Genomic DNA, 16,004 nt, shown 5'->3' with positions numbered 1-16,004 from the left:
TTAGATAATGCCTCCATATACCACATCTGTTTTCTGGTCAAAACTTGGTTCTATTTCAAAAAAATAAAAAAAAAAACAATCAAATCAAGGAAAAATAATTTAAATCATACAGGTGCATTTAAGAGCTTGTCAAGAAATAAGGAAAAAATATTTTAAAATTGAAAACATTTGCATTGACATCCATGCTTTGAAAGCAATAGAGAGGAATGAGGAGTCTTATAGTGAAAGTACCTGTAGAAGTAGATACTGTTAAACACTGCTCGTGTCCTCTTTAGATGTGGACCGGGTAAAGAACAAGTTGTCATCATTTTTAATGCATGTTAAGTACCTTTTAGTAGTGCTAATTAACCGTTGTGCCAGTGGAAATGTCAATAGAAGATTAAATCACAACATATAATTGTATATGTTGTTTATCCTCTTTAATACGTGAATATTTTACCATGAAAAGTCATGATAGCAAAGAAATCAGCTAAAGATGACCGGTACCATGATGACTTCAGCCTTGCTTTCGTCAATTTCTCTTCCTTGATATTGATATTAGCAATATATCGTCATCACTCCTATTAGTATTATTATTTCCGCTTTATTCGCAAATTGGAAGCATTTTCTCTTTGAAATGTATTTCTAACTCAGACAGGCTACTGGCTAAGTATAGCTGGGTGTAAACACAATTTAAAGACCTTGTTTGCAAATACAATATATGTCAGTTTGGTCGAACACTGCCTACGTTTTCATTACAAAAAAGTACCGACATTAGGTCATTATTTTACAACACCTCATCTACAGATCATTTTGACATCACAACTGGTCAACATGGGATGCTCTCTTATCAAATACACCTGATTCCACAACTAATGTTTTAATGGCTGTGTTTACTTCAAGCTCAATTTGTATGCCCTTTTTGAAATCTCCATTATCAATCTCCCCTTAAATATTTTTTAACAGTAGAAAATGAGAGAATTCCAAACTTCTTTTATTTTGAATTAGGGAAACCCTGAATTTGTAAATATTTTGCTATGAATATGAAAAATCTTGGGTGTTTTACTTTGAGTAAACAGGTGAAATTATAACAGAAAATTCATCACAGTTTTATCTATATTCCGTCAATGAATATTTACAGCCTTACGTATAGAAGAAATTGCGAGGTTGTAAAAAATGCCTTTTTTAGAAATGTTCTAAAAGCACTCTGTAATAATCTTTATTGTCACTTTACAATGCAATTAACATTTCCCTCAATCCCAACTAGGCACATTTGTTTTAAAATGTTTTCCGTTCATTAAGTGTTAACAATCAATTCTCCATTCCTTACTGTTTAAATATGAATGGATGCATGAAAATTTCACACATTTCTATAACTATGGCGAGTGAAACAGGTTGCAGTAGGTAATATGCTTTGATTATAAATTAAAAGAAATTTTCTTTAAAAAGTTTCCTTTTTAACTACGCAGTATTTTTCTGTTGTTGAAAAATTTATATTATTATTTTGAAGAAAGGGCTATCAGTGCTGCTACAACCAGTATCTAAACGATACGACTAAAGAATGCTCTGGTACGTATAATCTTTATTATTCTTTTAAGCTGGAAAATAGAGAAACAAGTTTCAATAATACTAATATCAATACTTTCTAGATTTTAATATCTATTCTGAAAATGTATATCTATTTTAAATGTTATTTATTGCATGATTAATACAAAGGATTGGGTTACAATTTATAAAATGAATAAGATAATGATTGTTAAACCAATTATTTTATTTTAACGAAAATGTACAAATATACATATATAAAATATTTCAAAGACACATCATAATAGAGTTACAAGACTATAATGATGCCTCTAGATATATACACATAGGCAACATTGCTTGTCAAATTCTTATCATCTTCATTTCATAAAATAAATGCAATAAATTATTATAACCTTACAATTTCAGCATTTCAAAGAAGACCTTTGTTGTATGTATTAATAATAAAGGATAGATACGAAAATTGAATATTTCATATAAACATATTTTGTAGTCTATAAATATATTATGATAAAAAAATCAACCTGACTTAAGCAAAATATAGCAAAAAGCTTTAAACATAACTTGCATGTCATCTGATATATTTCATACAAAACTAATAATAAAATAGGTATTAATTTTCATATTGTTATTATAGTAGAATTTTATGTTTTTATTTTCACAATGTTTGTAAAAAATAATAATCTACACGTATATAAAGATTACCTAACTAATAATGAAAAATAACATTTTTTACAACTTTATCTACGAAACTGTTTTAATTAGTATTTTTTATTGTTTGTAAATTAATAAACCAAACCAGAAATGGCTACCACAACAACACAATATAATAACTTGAAATTTGTATTTGACTTTGATCTTAACCCTTCTTTAAAATTAGATTGTCCAGCTGGATCTATTGGATGGAACTGTAAGCAGAAATGTCCATTAGGATATTACGGACGGTTGTGTCAATCTCCATGCGAGTGTCAAGCTTCTAACTGTCATCATGTTATAGGATGCACTACAGGTAACACTGTTATTTAGACAAGTAACAATTTTGAAAACTTTGAAATGAAGAATTTTTTTAAATAGTCAACTCGTTTAAAAAATATTTAGATTTATTTAAACTCTCAGTAAAAATTAAATACTTTAAAACGTGTTCGTTGCAATATTTCGAATGTTTGTGTGTCACCCTGCAAGAAGCCAGTGTTTAACTGTCATAATGTTACAGTATGCATTATGAGTATTTCTCTTTATTCTGAGATGTTTTTTTGGTCACATTTGTCGAAAAAACATTAATAGTAAAATAAATCATTTCTTAATGCAATAAATTAGAATTATATTCATTTGATAATTTCAATTTAATCTTTTTTTGCAAAGCAGTCAGAAAACACTTTTTCTAGTATACCACCAGACGTAAGGCATCACACAACTGTTTCTGAGTATACGAATAACCATTCACATCTGCAAAACAAACTTTCTTCTACTCAAAACACGTTTACAGTTTCTAAATGGATGAATAAAACGAGGATAACCTCCAGTCTGTATCCAGCACGACGTCAGGATCTATATGTTAAACATGACACAGATACCTGGATAGCTGTGAGCTGCTCACTCATTGGATCTTTTGTAACACTCATTCTGATTGGATGTCTTCTTTACTTCCGATCGCGGTAAGCCAAAAGCTCAAATCTAGAATTATGCATGTTTTCACTTGATATACGTTTTAAAAAGTGGGTTAATTGTCTCCTTTCGCCAAACTTTGAAGAAATGCAATACAATATTTGCAAAGTCGTTTAAAGACAGATGAAACGAAGAATAGATACATTGATTGATATAAAATGTTAGATTTAATTTAGTTGTAATGGCATACAATTAAATACATACTAAATTCTTAAAACATTAAGCTTTGTATATTTTTATAAAATGATTACAAATCTTTTTACAATCTATAAATATATGCTGCTGAACTTATTCATCTTACGCATAATTACATTACCTTCTCAGTAATGTTTATGATTTTTGTGAAAAAGAACCTCTGTATCGTATCCTTATCGTAATATTTCTATCTTCCTAAAAGCAGCAATCAAGATTATATTCTGTTTCATTGTTTAGCTCGAAACTCAAGATGAAACATCCTAAAAGAATTGGAAGGATTTTGTCTACAAGCACAGAAGCAGGTTTGTCATTGTCTCACACCAAGGTTCTTTGTAAGGATATGGCTTATTTCTAACCTAGATTTCTTGTTTGCTTAAACACTCAAAATCTTGAACAATAATATCTCTTTTACGTTTTACGTAATGAAAAAAGTACAAACTATATACAAGGAATTTCTCAGATATTGAAAATTTTTAATATGGAGATAACGAATAGTATTCAGGCTCCAAGTCCACTGAATAATAGAAATCGAAAGCAGAGAAAATACGAATCTCCATATCAGAGGTGGGACCAAGTGCCATGGAGTAATCAGCATCCTCTGCCCACACTCACCAGGGCCTCTGTTTCATTATTGTGGAAAAAGAAAGAACCCCTGGACAACTGTGTGAGGAAATATTGGCCAATTACGTATATGTATGAAAACCAAGATAAATTTTCGACCAAACTCTACTTGCATTGGTTTATATATTTGTAAGCTTTTAACCACTTGAAGAATATGCCGTGCTTTGAGACGATGCAGGGTTGTTTATTTCATTCTTTTTTCTTAAAATTGGTAAATAGTTTATAAAGTTACAGCATTTAAAGCAACCGATGCATTGCAAAATCTCTTGAATTTTCTATTACCCTTATTTTTAAGTAGATTCAAGCATTATATGATATATATTTTTTCTTCATAGCACATAGAAAGTACAGTCTGATTTTCAAATCTGTTGAATAATTTAACTCTTTGGCAGAAAAATTAGATAGATTTTTTTCCGAAAACTTTGTTAAATTTAAACTTACTTCTGAATTTCTCCAGATGCATGTACTAGCTTGACCCTTCGGGGTTGTCTTTGTTTATCTCAATTAGATTTCAAACAACGTCATCCTATCTAACACAACATTTATTGCTTATTGAAATCCCTAACGACTATTAACTATCATCCTTTAAATCAATTTAACCAGTCCATTCTAAATTTTCAAGTTTCATATGTAAATTTGTATATATTGTGCCTAATTAGAAATGTTTTTCTGTTGGAAGTCCTATGCATTATTTTCTTCGTTAGCCGGCTTGTTGTTTTTTTTTCTTCAAGAAAAGCAAAATCATTATTTATCTAGTATAATGTAGGTCTCATATTCAAGTAGATGATTGGTCGGTGTACAGGATCACAAGTGTATGTATCTTTTACAGGTAGAAACTTACAACTGCCAGAAGGACACTTTGAACTTTCTGCACTCACCCCAGAAAGCCAATGCGAAGATGATGACACCTATGCAGAAATAAGGGTTTCTCAAATTGACGGCGCATGTGCAGCATCATGCATGGACACAATTTCCAAAAATGAAAAATGTTGTAAGATCTCTAAAGAACCAAATCGTAAGAGAAATACAAATTTGTATGAAAAATGTTCATTTGAAACCGAATATGATCAAATCAATCTGAAAATGAAATCAAGTTTGTCACCGTCGTTACATAATGAGCGAAAAGTTATAACTGTCAAAGATCAAGGAATTGATGTTCTATCATCGCAAAAAAAAATTGAAGTTCACGATGAAAGTTTTACATCTCTGATATTACCACCAAGTTTGAAGAGATTTCGAACAAAAGAGAACAACCAATTCAAGCCACACTCATCTAGTTTACACCACTCTGTATCTGAAAACGAATTTTATAAGCAAGATAGAAAGGACGAAGAGGAGAACTATGCAGAATTAAATCAAGCCAAACATATGACAATATCTGGTCCCAACGTAAAGGAAGAAGAAGATCGACCGTACAGTGTCGTTTATTTGTCGTCATATAATGATTTGAATTCCAAAGATAGAGTGAGGCCTGGCAAAGGATCTCACAGCAATGCTAAATCAGAAGAAAACGTTTTAAAGTCAGAATCAAATCAAGCCAAACATATTGCTGCATCTGATCCAAACGTAAAGGAAGAAGAAGATCGACCGTACAGTGTTGTTCATTTGTCGTCATATAATGATGTGAATTCCAAAGAAAGAATGAGGCCCGGCATAGGATTCCATAGCAATGCTAAACCAAAAGAAAACGTTTTAAAGCCAGAATTAAATCAAGCCGAACATATTGCTGCATCTGATCCCAACGTAAAGGAAGATGAAGATCGACCGTACAGTGTTGTTCATTTGTCGTCATATAATGATTTGAATTCCAAAGAAAGAGTGAAGCCAGGTACAGGATTTCCTAGCAATGCTAAACCAGAAGAAAAAGTTTTAAAGCCAGAAATAGGTGAAGTCAAACATATGGCGGCATCTGATCCCAACGAAAAGGTACAAGATCGACCGTACAGTGTTGTTCATTTGTCATTATATGATGATGTGAATTCCAAAGAAAGAGAGAAGCCGGGCAAAAACTTTTCTGGCAATGCTAAACAAGAAGAAAAAGAATTATCAAAACAAGAGGTCCCGGAATAATAGACAATTTAGCTATGTACATGTAACGAAATTTGGCCGAATGAAAACAACTTTGACATAATTTCTACTGGGATAAATATGTCTTGATTTAAGATAATTTTCTACCTATCGCTGTTGTACCATCTTATAAAATAAAGACTGTTTCTAAATAAACTTCCGTCTGGTAGAGATTTTATGTGATATGAATGTTTCACTCTTACCACGAAGTGATTTTCCCTACCTTTCAGTTGTTTAAAAATGTTTATTTTCTATGCGGCAATAGCTACATATAAATCTGCTTTTAATTGGTACCGCCTTATTTTGTACGACTACATTTTGTCGTCTGCGTGGCACAGTGATAGAGTAAGAAATAATCCTAACGTCAAGGGTTCGAGTCCCATTGTTGACCGTGGAAAACAATCCTTCGGATGAGACTGTATAAACCGAAGTCCCGTGTCGCAGTAGATGCTGGCAAGAAAACATCCCCACTGCTCAATGGCCCTGAGTGCTGATTACAGGACAACATTTGCAGCTCTCCTCCGGCTAGTTGGGCTAGGTAGTTGTGGCATCTCTATATATAAGAGAGAGAAAACTCTCGAAAAGGACGTTCAACAACAAATTAAAAAACAAGTACATTTTTGTTCTGATCATGTAACTTACCTACTTGTATAAACTTTAAGGAACTCTTTCCAATTCAGTGTAATTTCAGGTTACTTTTTGTTTTCAGTAATTTGGAAAATTAATGTGATTTTTGATGCTGTTTGGTGCACAATGTAGTTGAAGTTAGCATTCTGAGAATCAGCATTACCTAAAATAATATATAAGAATATTTTTTCAAATTGTGCTTTTCTTTCGTCATGGTTATATAGACCTACTTGATATTTGATAAAATTGTCATCTGTTGTTTAATTCTCTAATGTATTTGATTGCAGAAATATTGCATAAAATTTGAAATATTTAGTTATTTCTAACAATGTACAAAAATATAGAATTATTTTTAAACCACAGATCTATCCTGTTTCCTCGAAATATTGAAGTTCGTTAAAATAATTTTTAAAAATGAGGGAAAACTATCCACAATTATACATCTGCAATGTTACTGCATAAAACACTGAGGAAGAAGTCACTCAAAATGAATCATTTCATGGATGATATTTTACGTGATCGCACTGATTGGAATCATTGATCTCCTAAAAGACAGATGTGTAATTATGTTCAGTTTGAAACTGTAGAAGTTTGGCCTTACGCATCGTGGATATCGGTCTGGATGACTCAGTGGTTAGAGCACCTGACAAGTAATGCAAGGGTCCCGAGTTCGAATTTCGCCATATGTTTTCTTCGTTCCGGTTTGGTTCTACAATTAGCGACTAAATTCTGCTTCCCATAGTGACATAAAATGTGCTTTGATAGCCGCAGTAAAAGCAGTTGGTGTCTTATTAAAGAAAACTAGTGAATTAAAGAGCTTGGAACCATAAATGTAAGTAAAAAATAGATTATTTTATGATTGAAGTTAATGACAAAGTCTAGTTTTTTTTTTATTTTTTATCAGTCTTCGAATCACATGTACAGACTGACAGACTCTCAGTTCGTGATTATTGGCTGAACTTTTCATTGCATTTTGGAGAGAATCGAAAAACTTTTTTACTGAGAGGAAGTGTGTCAAAAACCAATATTTATATACAGTGAAAAGCATCATTTAAATCTTACATCATTTAAATCTTATTTAATTTATTTAATATTTAAAAAATCTTTCGGTAAAAATCGAAAGGAACAGTAATGAGTAAGATAATTGATTTCTTCATAATTCATGTACCAGTACAAATAGCTACAATTTTTGGAAAAGATAATACTTGTCTTAACCATTTGAGCAGAGAGAAGCTTACCGAAGATAGGGCATTTCAAGTGAAGGAGAGTAAGGAAAGTGGTTTGAGGTATTCCAAGACGTGAAGAATCCTGTATTTTGTGTGGAATTCAGGGTATTAAAGATAATCTAACAGCAATCAGTATGGTCCAAATATATATTAGTATTCATACTTTCAAAACTTAATGCTAGTAGATCTAGTACTAAGAAAAAATACGACATAATTCAATTTGAGGATATTTCAACATGAACACTTTTAAATATTGTCATCAATAATTTTAATTGTAGATATTGAGCAACTATTCCCACAAGAAGAAGCATTTGCCTCCAGGGTACCATGGACGTGTGGCAATATAAATCCAAAGGACAACTGAGGCCTAGTTAAAAGCCACTTTCCTGCACATTCAGTCTTAGACTACATTTAATTTTTGCTAACAATAGGACTCAAACTGAATTACATACTAAGGAAAAACTCTACTAGGAAAATTAATCTTAGGTGTCATATCAATTAAATGCTCACATTACTTTATTGTAATGTTTTTAATGTACTGAATAGATTAATTTGAATAAATTTACAATTGTTTGAAAATTTTGTTTGTTTATTTTTTTCCTCCCTCCCTCGTAGGTTTTGAACTTTAGATGTGACGTTAAACGTAGAATTAACTTTAAACAGCCTTACTGCATAGAACAAGGAGGAAGAAATCACTCAAAAAATGAATCAATTTCTGGATGATATTTTACGTGATCGTACTGATTAGAACCATGGATCTCCTAAAACACAGATGTGTAATTGCGTTCAGTTTGAAACTGTAGAAGTTTGGCCTTACTGACCATGGATATCGACCTGAATAGCTCAGTGGTTACAGCACCTGACTAGTAATGCAGGGGTCCTGGGTTCGATTCCTGATCCAGCCATATGTTTTCTTCGTGCATTTTTCTCGTACTACAAAAACGTGCTAGCACAGAACACTCCAAATGGACTTGAAAACTAAATGTCACACCTTTTTTTCCAGCAATTTCTCGTCATATGCGTACATGTGACACTTTGTACTTTTGATGTATGTGAAATAAATAAAAAGATAAAAAGAGTATCTGTTTTTTTATATTACTTATTTTATAAATGTACATGTAGAAACTACAACTTCGTTGGCTTGTAAGTGATCAAAAAACATGTCAAATATGTTTTAATGTGCTTTGCTAAATGTTTCCTATATGGAATATACTGTTTTTTCGCGAGTACTTATTATCGTGAATGGACTCTTCAACGTCATATTGCGAGAATAATATTTCGCGAATGGACGGTTGATCGAGATAATTTACATATAATTCAGTACTAAAAAAAATAAAGGCGAGTTATTTTATTTCGCCTGTGGTGCTTCTCCCGAAATTAGGCGTTAATTAATTCCACGCGTATATTTAGGAATCTTCAGTAATTACAATTTCTTTGGAAATTTATTCCACGTGTCTTTTTTACCTCGACATATGAATTAAAGTAACTTTTGTAATTGATAATGTACGGTCAATAGATCTGAATGTCGAATTCAGGGCCATAGCTTCTTCATCTCATGTAGAAGATTTGAATTACTCCTGCTACATAGAAATATAAAGAGCAGGTTAGGAATGCGAATAAATAAAATTATTATTTTACAGATATCTCTTGCATGCTCATATGCATACCATGAATATACGTGTAAAAAGATTTTTAAATAACATCAGAAATGCACTCTATATTCATTTTTAAATACAATTTAAGTACAGTAAATTATATTATTTACTCATAAACTCAAAAGATAATACATGCATATCTTAAATGTACAAGGAAATAAAAGATTGAGTCTTCAAACTAATGTGACTTGACTTCTGTTTAAATTAAATTGAAAAAAAGTGTTTTAAGATGGAGTTAAAAACAAAACAACACAAATTAGCATTCTAGAGACGAATAAAGGACACTATATACAAGAACAAACGGTACATTCAATATTTTAAAACACGTGTAATATTTCCTCCTACAAATCAAGCCACGTTAGAAGTATTGTGTTCCGTCCTGGATGTTTAATAATCATATATCAATGCTTAGATATAGAAAGCTGCTTATTTACATGGTAGTGTTCTATGAAGATGACAACCAGTGCTTGTAATAGGTAACATGACTCTCATACAAATGTGAAAATAAATCCACTGATGTATACGAAAAAAAAAGTATTTTAAAAGAATTTCTCTATTGAAAAGGATTTGTTGTGAAATTAAGTATCTTTCTTATTTTTAGTAGTATAGAATCACCGTGCTGCTACAATACGTATCTAGACCCAAAGAGTAAGACATGCACAGGTATGTATTACCAAAGAAAATGTCCTCTACCTTCAATTAAAATATTTTAGCTTTTTAACAAAAGATTAGCACATCCATGTTTTCTTGTAGTGTTTTGCAAGATTAACATATAAGAATACACTTTTTAACTTTTAATCGATTAAGAATATAAAGATAACAAACAGTATAAATCCTAAAAAAAATACATATATTTTTCTCCATCATATTTATTGTAATTGTGAATACTTAATATTCGACATGAAATATGTAGAGATGACGAAAAGTGCTCGAACTCAAAAGTCCACTAAACATTAAGTCCATAAAACTATACAAATTAGGAGCAGAGGAAACATTTAAAACCTCAAAAATTCATCGGCTCTTGGTCACTAGAGATATATAAACTCTGTATGCAGGTGACAAAGGTATATTACTGCAAAAGGAAGGGAAGTTGACGATAGAAAAGGTAAAGTTATCATATTTATCATAGAGCTTGATTGTTAGATTACCATTAACATCTTTTTCAAGTAAAATGTCCAATGATAAAACAGATGAGTCAGACTCTGTTGTATCTGTTATCTCATCGCCCGAATGTTGCAGTGGTTAGATCGTCTTCTCTAGAGTCGCAAAGTAAGGAGAAAAGCCTTACGTTGCGGGTTCAAATCCCACTGTGGGACGTGGAGCCGGTCCTTCGTATGAGACCGTAGAAGCCGAGGTCCTGTGTCGCAGTAGGTGCTGGCACGAAAAAGATCCCTCCTTGCTAAATGGCCCTAAGTGTCGAGTATAGGGAAAATAATTGCAGCTCTATACCGGCAAGTGTTGGCGTCTCCATATGTGCGAAAAATTCTCGAGAGGGATGTTAAACAATATGCAATCAACCATCTATTATCTCACGCTCACCAGGATATATCGTATCGACATATGAATAAAATTTTCCATTGTTTATTGATAAAACGTCGTCGATATATTCAAATGTCAAATTGAATTCAGCAAAGTCATTAACAAAACATTCTATAACAAAAGGGCTTATGCATTTTTTAGATTTAACGATATACAAAAAGAAATAAAGAGTTTGTGCAAAAATAATGTTTTCGTCTTTTTTATAATACAAGTTGAGTTTTTTTTAAGTTTCATAATACTTCAGAATGTCCAGCTGGATCTTTTGGTTTGAACTGCAAAATGGCATGTCCGTCGGGATATTACGGACGGTTGTGTCTGTCTGTTTGTCAGTGTCCTGACTACGACTGTAATGATATCACTGGGTGCAATACAGGTAATTCTTATATAAACAGACTCAATAAAATGTGGTATAACACTGAAAGAATAAAAAGAAAAATTAAAAACGACGTATTTTTTCAAAAAAGAATGGGCTCTAAATGATATTAGTTGCCATTTAGATTTCATACTATTACAAGATTTTTATTTACCAATTTAATCAGAAAACAGCGCTAGTTTTCCTCTTATATCAACTGTCATTACATCTCAAACAACAAAAATTGCTGAAAGGACACGTATAACGGCAGATATTCAAACCACAATAACGTCCCATCCGTTTCCAGCAAAACATCATGATCAAAAAATAGCTGTAAGCTCTTCCCTGATTGGTTCGCTGGTAACACTCATTCTGATTGGATGTTTTCTGTACTTCCGTTCTCGGTAAGCTAACAGATTTTGTATCTAATATGGTTTAATTGGCAAATTGAATATGTAATTGAACAGTAAAAAAAACTTACCATTTATCTAGGTAAACAACGTCCATCAAGGTTCATCTTTTGTCTTTTTACCAGATTCTTTTTCATATTTCCATGGCATACAAGAAAAAACATTTCTTTTTTCAGAAAGAGACTTAAAGTTGAATTTCCGAAAAGAATTCGAAGGATTTTATTTTCTCGCACAGATGAAGGTATGTGTATTTCATTCATTAGGATAGAATGTGTAAAAAACATATTACTTGACTGTACAAAATGATATTTTATAAACTATTTTGAATATGTTTACGTTGTATAGACCATAATCTACTGTATTATGATTATGGGATTACGTAATCACAAATACGTATGATTAAGGAGTGAGTCTAATGTATTTATTTGAAAACATTTTATCAATAATTTTGGAATCCTTGTCATATCTATATTTACTTTATTCGTCGATGAAATATAAGAGGGGACTTTTGATAAACCTGATATTTTTCTAGGAAAATTCCACTTCGATCTCTGATATGGATTTTTTTGGCTACTTGTAAACATCCGTTTTTTCTTTTACCAACAAAATTGTACATATACCTTTAAGGGTTTCCTGTTCAACTCAGTTATGTTTGTTCTCCGATTTTGGTTGTTCACTGTATAAATTATTATAACTAGTGCTAATTGTAACGGGAACCGTTACAGATGTTCCCCAAACGCTCCCCAACTTCATTTTGGTGCCATATTCCCTTAAGTTTCATTAAATAAGACAAACTCTGTGAATTTTTGACTTTAACAACGTTTTTCGAGAAGGATACCAATTACCAAAGATTACCAATTATATTCAAACTGTAGTTTGCACCCGTGCGCATGTGAATGCATGTGCGTTATGACCATATCATCTTGTCTACACTATTTATATATTTTAATATGCTATATATTAAAGCATTCAGTCCAAAAGTATTAAAAATTACTCATTAAAATGTATTTTTAGTTCCACATGCATGCACGTGCATGATGGCCATACCTTCTTTTAGGAGTCCCTTATATCTATCTATGTTCTAAATCTCATCCTGTTTGGTTGAAAAACAAGGGAGTTATGGCCATTTCAAGTTTCAGCCAATCAGATTGCAGCACACGTGCATGCGCGTGATTTCATGAATTTTTTCTATATCATATTGTAGGATATCCTAATGCATGTCTATGTTTTAAATTTCAAAGCATTTCGTCAAAAAACAAGGGAGATATAGCCATTTAAAGTTTCAGCCAATCAGATTGCAGCACGTGCGCATGCGCATGCTTTCATGAAAATTTTTATTTATCAGGCTGTAGATCTTCATAATGTAGGACTATGTTCAAAATTGCAAAGGATTATGACAAGAAACAAGAAAGATATTGAGACTTTAGTTTCAGCCAATCAGAGCAAAGCACACGTGCATGCGCGTGCGATCTTGCTATTTTGACTATGTCATCTTGTGAATACTACTAATATATACTTATAAAATGAGTTTCAAAGCATTTCCTCAATAATTTTAATAGTTACGTCTCTATCAATTATATTGGACATTTCTCGTGTTGCACGCGCGAGCTCTTGAAAGCACATGTGCATGCACATGCTTTCATGAAAAATCTTATATTACAGGCTGTAGATCTCCCTAATGTATGACTATGTTCAAAATTTCAAATGATTTTATCAAAAAACAAAAAAGATATTGAGACTTTAGTTTCAGCCAATCAGAGCGAAGCACACGTGCATGCGCGTGCGATCTTGCTATTTTGACCATGTCATCTTGTGCATACTACTAATATATCCTTACATTATAAGTTTCAAAACATTTCGTCACAAAATAGAAAAGTTACGATTATATCCATTATATATTGGTCATTTTAAGTTTCGCACGTGCGCGCTCTTGCAAGCACGTGCGCGCAAAATGACCTTGATTCCGCAAATCTACATAACATGCCTACTTACCCTAAAAAGGTTTCACCTAAGTTGGATGAGTAGTTTACAAGATCACTCGCGGACAAAATTTTCCCAAGAAGAAAAATAATAATAATAATAATAAGAATAATAATAATAAGAAACAGAGTAAAAACAATATGTTCCCCAACTTCGTTTGGGGAACATAATTAATTGAATTGTATTTGATGCAGTAATTGGCTTTAAATAACCATCTAAACACGGTTTCTTTAAACTAAGTCTGCTTTGTTTTTCTTTAAATGAATAAGGCTTTATTGTAACGTTGCATGTATATCCATATTTTACAGAAAGAAACATACAACTTCTTCAAGAGGATCATCACCCTCCATCCACGGTCACCACATTGAGCCGATGCCAAGATGACGATACCTATATGGAAATACGGTTCTCTCAAATGTTTGCTGCATGCTTACTAACATGCTCAACTACAATAAACAATAATGAAAAGAACCACGTGGCATCCAAAGAGCTTAGAAAAGTTTCTAGAAATACAATTTTGTACGGGAAATGTTCATTTGAAAATGAATATGACCATGTTAAACTTAGAGTGAAATCCGGCATTTCTGAGCTGCCTTATCAGAAATTCGGAGTTGGAAACGATCTGGATTATGTCGTTCTGTCTGAAAAAGGTCCATTGCAGAAACAATTGTCATATCATGACGAAAGTAGCAAATCTTTGACTTTACCTTCCATTTGTAAAACAGTTAAACAAAAATTACAACAACATTCCTACAGTTTATGCCATGCAAAATCAGAAAATGACTTGGAAGATGAAAAGATTCCAAATGAAAAAGAAAAGGAGTCAATTAAATCAACTTCAGACATTTCAGTGACTAAAAAAGACCCCGGGTTTAAGGAGGGCAGTGGACCGTACAGTTTGGCTCATTCATTGTCCCATAATGATTTAAGTTTAGATGACGAAGGAAAATTAGGAAGCGATCCATTCAGTAGTGTTATACCGAAAGTAAAGAAAGATTTGGAAAGAATGAAACCAGAGAATTTGATAAACAGTCGATATAGCTATGTTCAAAAAATAGAAGATTGAGAAAAAGAATGAAAAACCATATTGTATACACAGTGTTGTTACATATGTATTATCAACATTAAATATTTTATACCAATTTTTGTAATTTTGTGATGTCAAACGTCAAGAAAAATTGATTTCTAATATTGTTTTGACTTTTTCTAGAAATACATTTAAATGAATACAGCAAAAGACTTTCTGTGACCTTTTGTATATGCCGTAAACTATCATACGTTCCTAAATCTAAATGGATCCTGCTTTTGATATTCAAATCAGATGGATAACACCATTTGCAGGTAAAAGCGGGATATTACTACATAAAAAGAAAGGTTTATAATAGATAGTTTAAGTCATGTCATTTTTCATACAATTAAATTTTTTATATTTAGTTGGGACTTATCGATATAGTCAGCAAAACATCCAAACATGAAAAAGTTGTGACAGGCGCTGGGGTGTCTTAAATAAGTTCATCGGTATTTATCAATCAATGTTTGAATGAAAGTTACAATAAAGAGATTTTTTTAAGACAAAAAACTTCTTAATGTCGACTCTAATTATGATAATTTGAAAATTTGGTGAAAACATTCATAAAGTAAAAAATATTCTTTGAACTTAAAAATCAGTTTTCAGCGGGAATGATGTTTTACAACTGGAACTTTTTGAATTAGCAATTAGGAAAATATCCTAAAACGAGGTAAATTATTGACAAACAAGTTAATGAAACAAGAATATCAGCAGTCTCGTGTAAATCATTACTTCGTATGTTCTTTGGTCGATACAATGACCTTGTCAGCAAATACAATTTATCTTTGAATCAAATTCTGACTGAAGTCTTTCATACTAATTGTAAGTCCATTATCTGAATTGACGACGGATTTGTTTGGTTATTTCCCGATCATGACAAGAAGCAGAGGGTGGATGTGACCGGTTTGCAGGGAATGATCACTCTTCCATGACACCTGATCTTACCTTCCATGTTTTAGAGGTCCGTTTTTGCTCTGCTCCTATTTTGTATTGTATAATGGACTTTGATAATGAATAATGTTTGCTTTCTCTATATCCTTCGCTTAGACTATACGAGTGCTTTTGGTTTTGGTA

The 16,004-nt window shown here is 32.1% G+C and overlaps 3 protein-coding genes across 3 annotated transcripts in view; all 3 read left to right on the top strand.

The window, feature by feature from the left end:
- LOC134249586 (multiple epidermal growth factor-like domains protein 10) overlaps nucleotides 1-2,550 on the top strand; it is a 42,826-nt gene extending 40,276 nt beyond the window's left edge. The window contains exons 2-3 of the mRNA XM_062731922.1: nucleotides 1,490-1,548; nucleotides 2,405-2,550. Of these exons, the coding sequence (XP_062587906.1) occupies nucleotides 1,490-1,548; nucleotides 2,405-2,550 (205 nt within the window). The remainder of the gene's footprint in view (nucleotides 1-1,489; nucleotides 1,549-2,404) is intronic.
- A 360-nt stretch (nucleotides 2,551-2,910) lies between these two features.
- Nucleotides 2,911-6,129, top strand: LOC134249587 (uncharacterized). The gene is made up of 3 exons (XM_062731923.1): nucleotides 2,911-3,179; nucleotides 3,622-3,686; nucleotides 4,835-6,129. The coding sequence occupies exons 1-3, from the start codon at nucleotides 3,022-3,024 to the stop codon at nucleotides 6,073-6,075; spliced, it is 1,464 nt and encodes a 487-aa protein (XP_062587907.1). The 5' UTR covers nucleotides 2,911-3,021; the 3' UTR covers nucleotides 6,076-6,129.
- A 3,879-nt stretch (nucleotides 6,130-10,008) lies between these two features.
- Nucleotides 10,009-14,978, top strand: LOC134249585 (uncharacterized). The gene is made up of 6 exons (XM_062731921.1): nucleotides 10,009-10,056; nucleotides 10,182-10,243; nucleotides 11,364-11,492; nucleotides 11,659-11,875; nucleotides 12,058-12,122; nucleotides 14,170-14,978. The coding sequence occupies exons 1-6, from the start codon at nucleotides 10,028-10,030 to the stop codon at nucleotides 14,925-14,927; spliced, it is 1,260 nt and encodes a 419-aa protein (XP_062587905.1). The 5' UTR covers nucleotides 10,009-10,027; the 3' UTR covers nucleotides 14,928-14,978.
- The last annotated feature ends 1,026 nt before the right edge of the window (nucleotides 14,979-16,004 follow it).

Source organism: Saccostrea cucullata, unplaced genomic scaffold, assembly GCF_032062105.1.
Source record: "Saccostrea cucullata isolate Sc308-1 unplaced genomic scaffold, CSIRO_AGI_Scuc_v1 ctg5341, whole genome shotgun sequence".
In the NCBI taxonomy this organism is placed as follows: Eukaryota; Metazoa; Mollusca; class Bivalvia; order Ostreida; family Ostreidae; genus Saccostrea; species Saccostrea cuccullata.
Note: the sequence above shows the minus strand (reverse complement) of the source record. Positions and strands in the feature narration are given on the sequence as shown.

What these genes read in the sequence shown, in the direction of transcription:
- LOC134249585 (XM_062731921.1), top strand. Translation starts at nt 10,028, where the DNA reads ATGAAGATGACAACCAGTGCTTGTAATAG. An exon ending in TATCACTGGGTGCAATACAG is followed by an intron (nt 11,493 to 11,658) that starts GTAATTCTTATA and finishes CAATTTAATCAG; the next exon opens with AAAACAGCGCTAGTTTTCCT. An exon ending in ATTTTCTCGCACAGATGAAG is followed by an intron (nt 12,123 to 14,169) that starts GTATGTGTATTT and finishes CATATTTTACAG; the next exon opens with AAAGAAACATACAACTTCTT.
- LOC134249587 (XM_062731923.1), top strand. Translation starts at nt 3,022, where the DNA reads ATGAATAAAACGAGGATAACCTCCAGTCTGTATCCAGCACGACGTCAG. An exon ending in CTTCTTTACTTCCGATCGCG is followed by an intron (nt 3,180 to 3,621) that starts GTAAGCCAAAAG and finishes TTCATTGTTTAG; the next exon opens with CTCGAAACTCAAGATGAAAC. An exon ending in GTCTACAAGCACAGAAGCAG is followed by an intron (nt 3,687 to 4,834) that starts GTTTGTCATTGT and finishes TATCTTTTACAG; the next exon opens with GTAGAAACTTACAACTGCCA.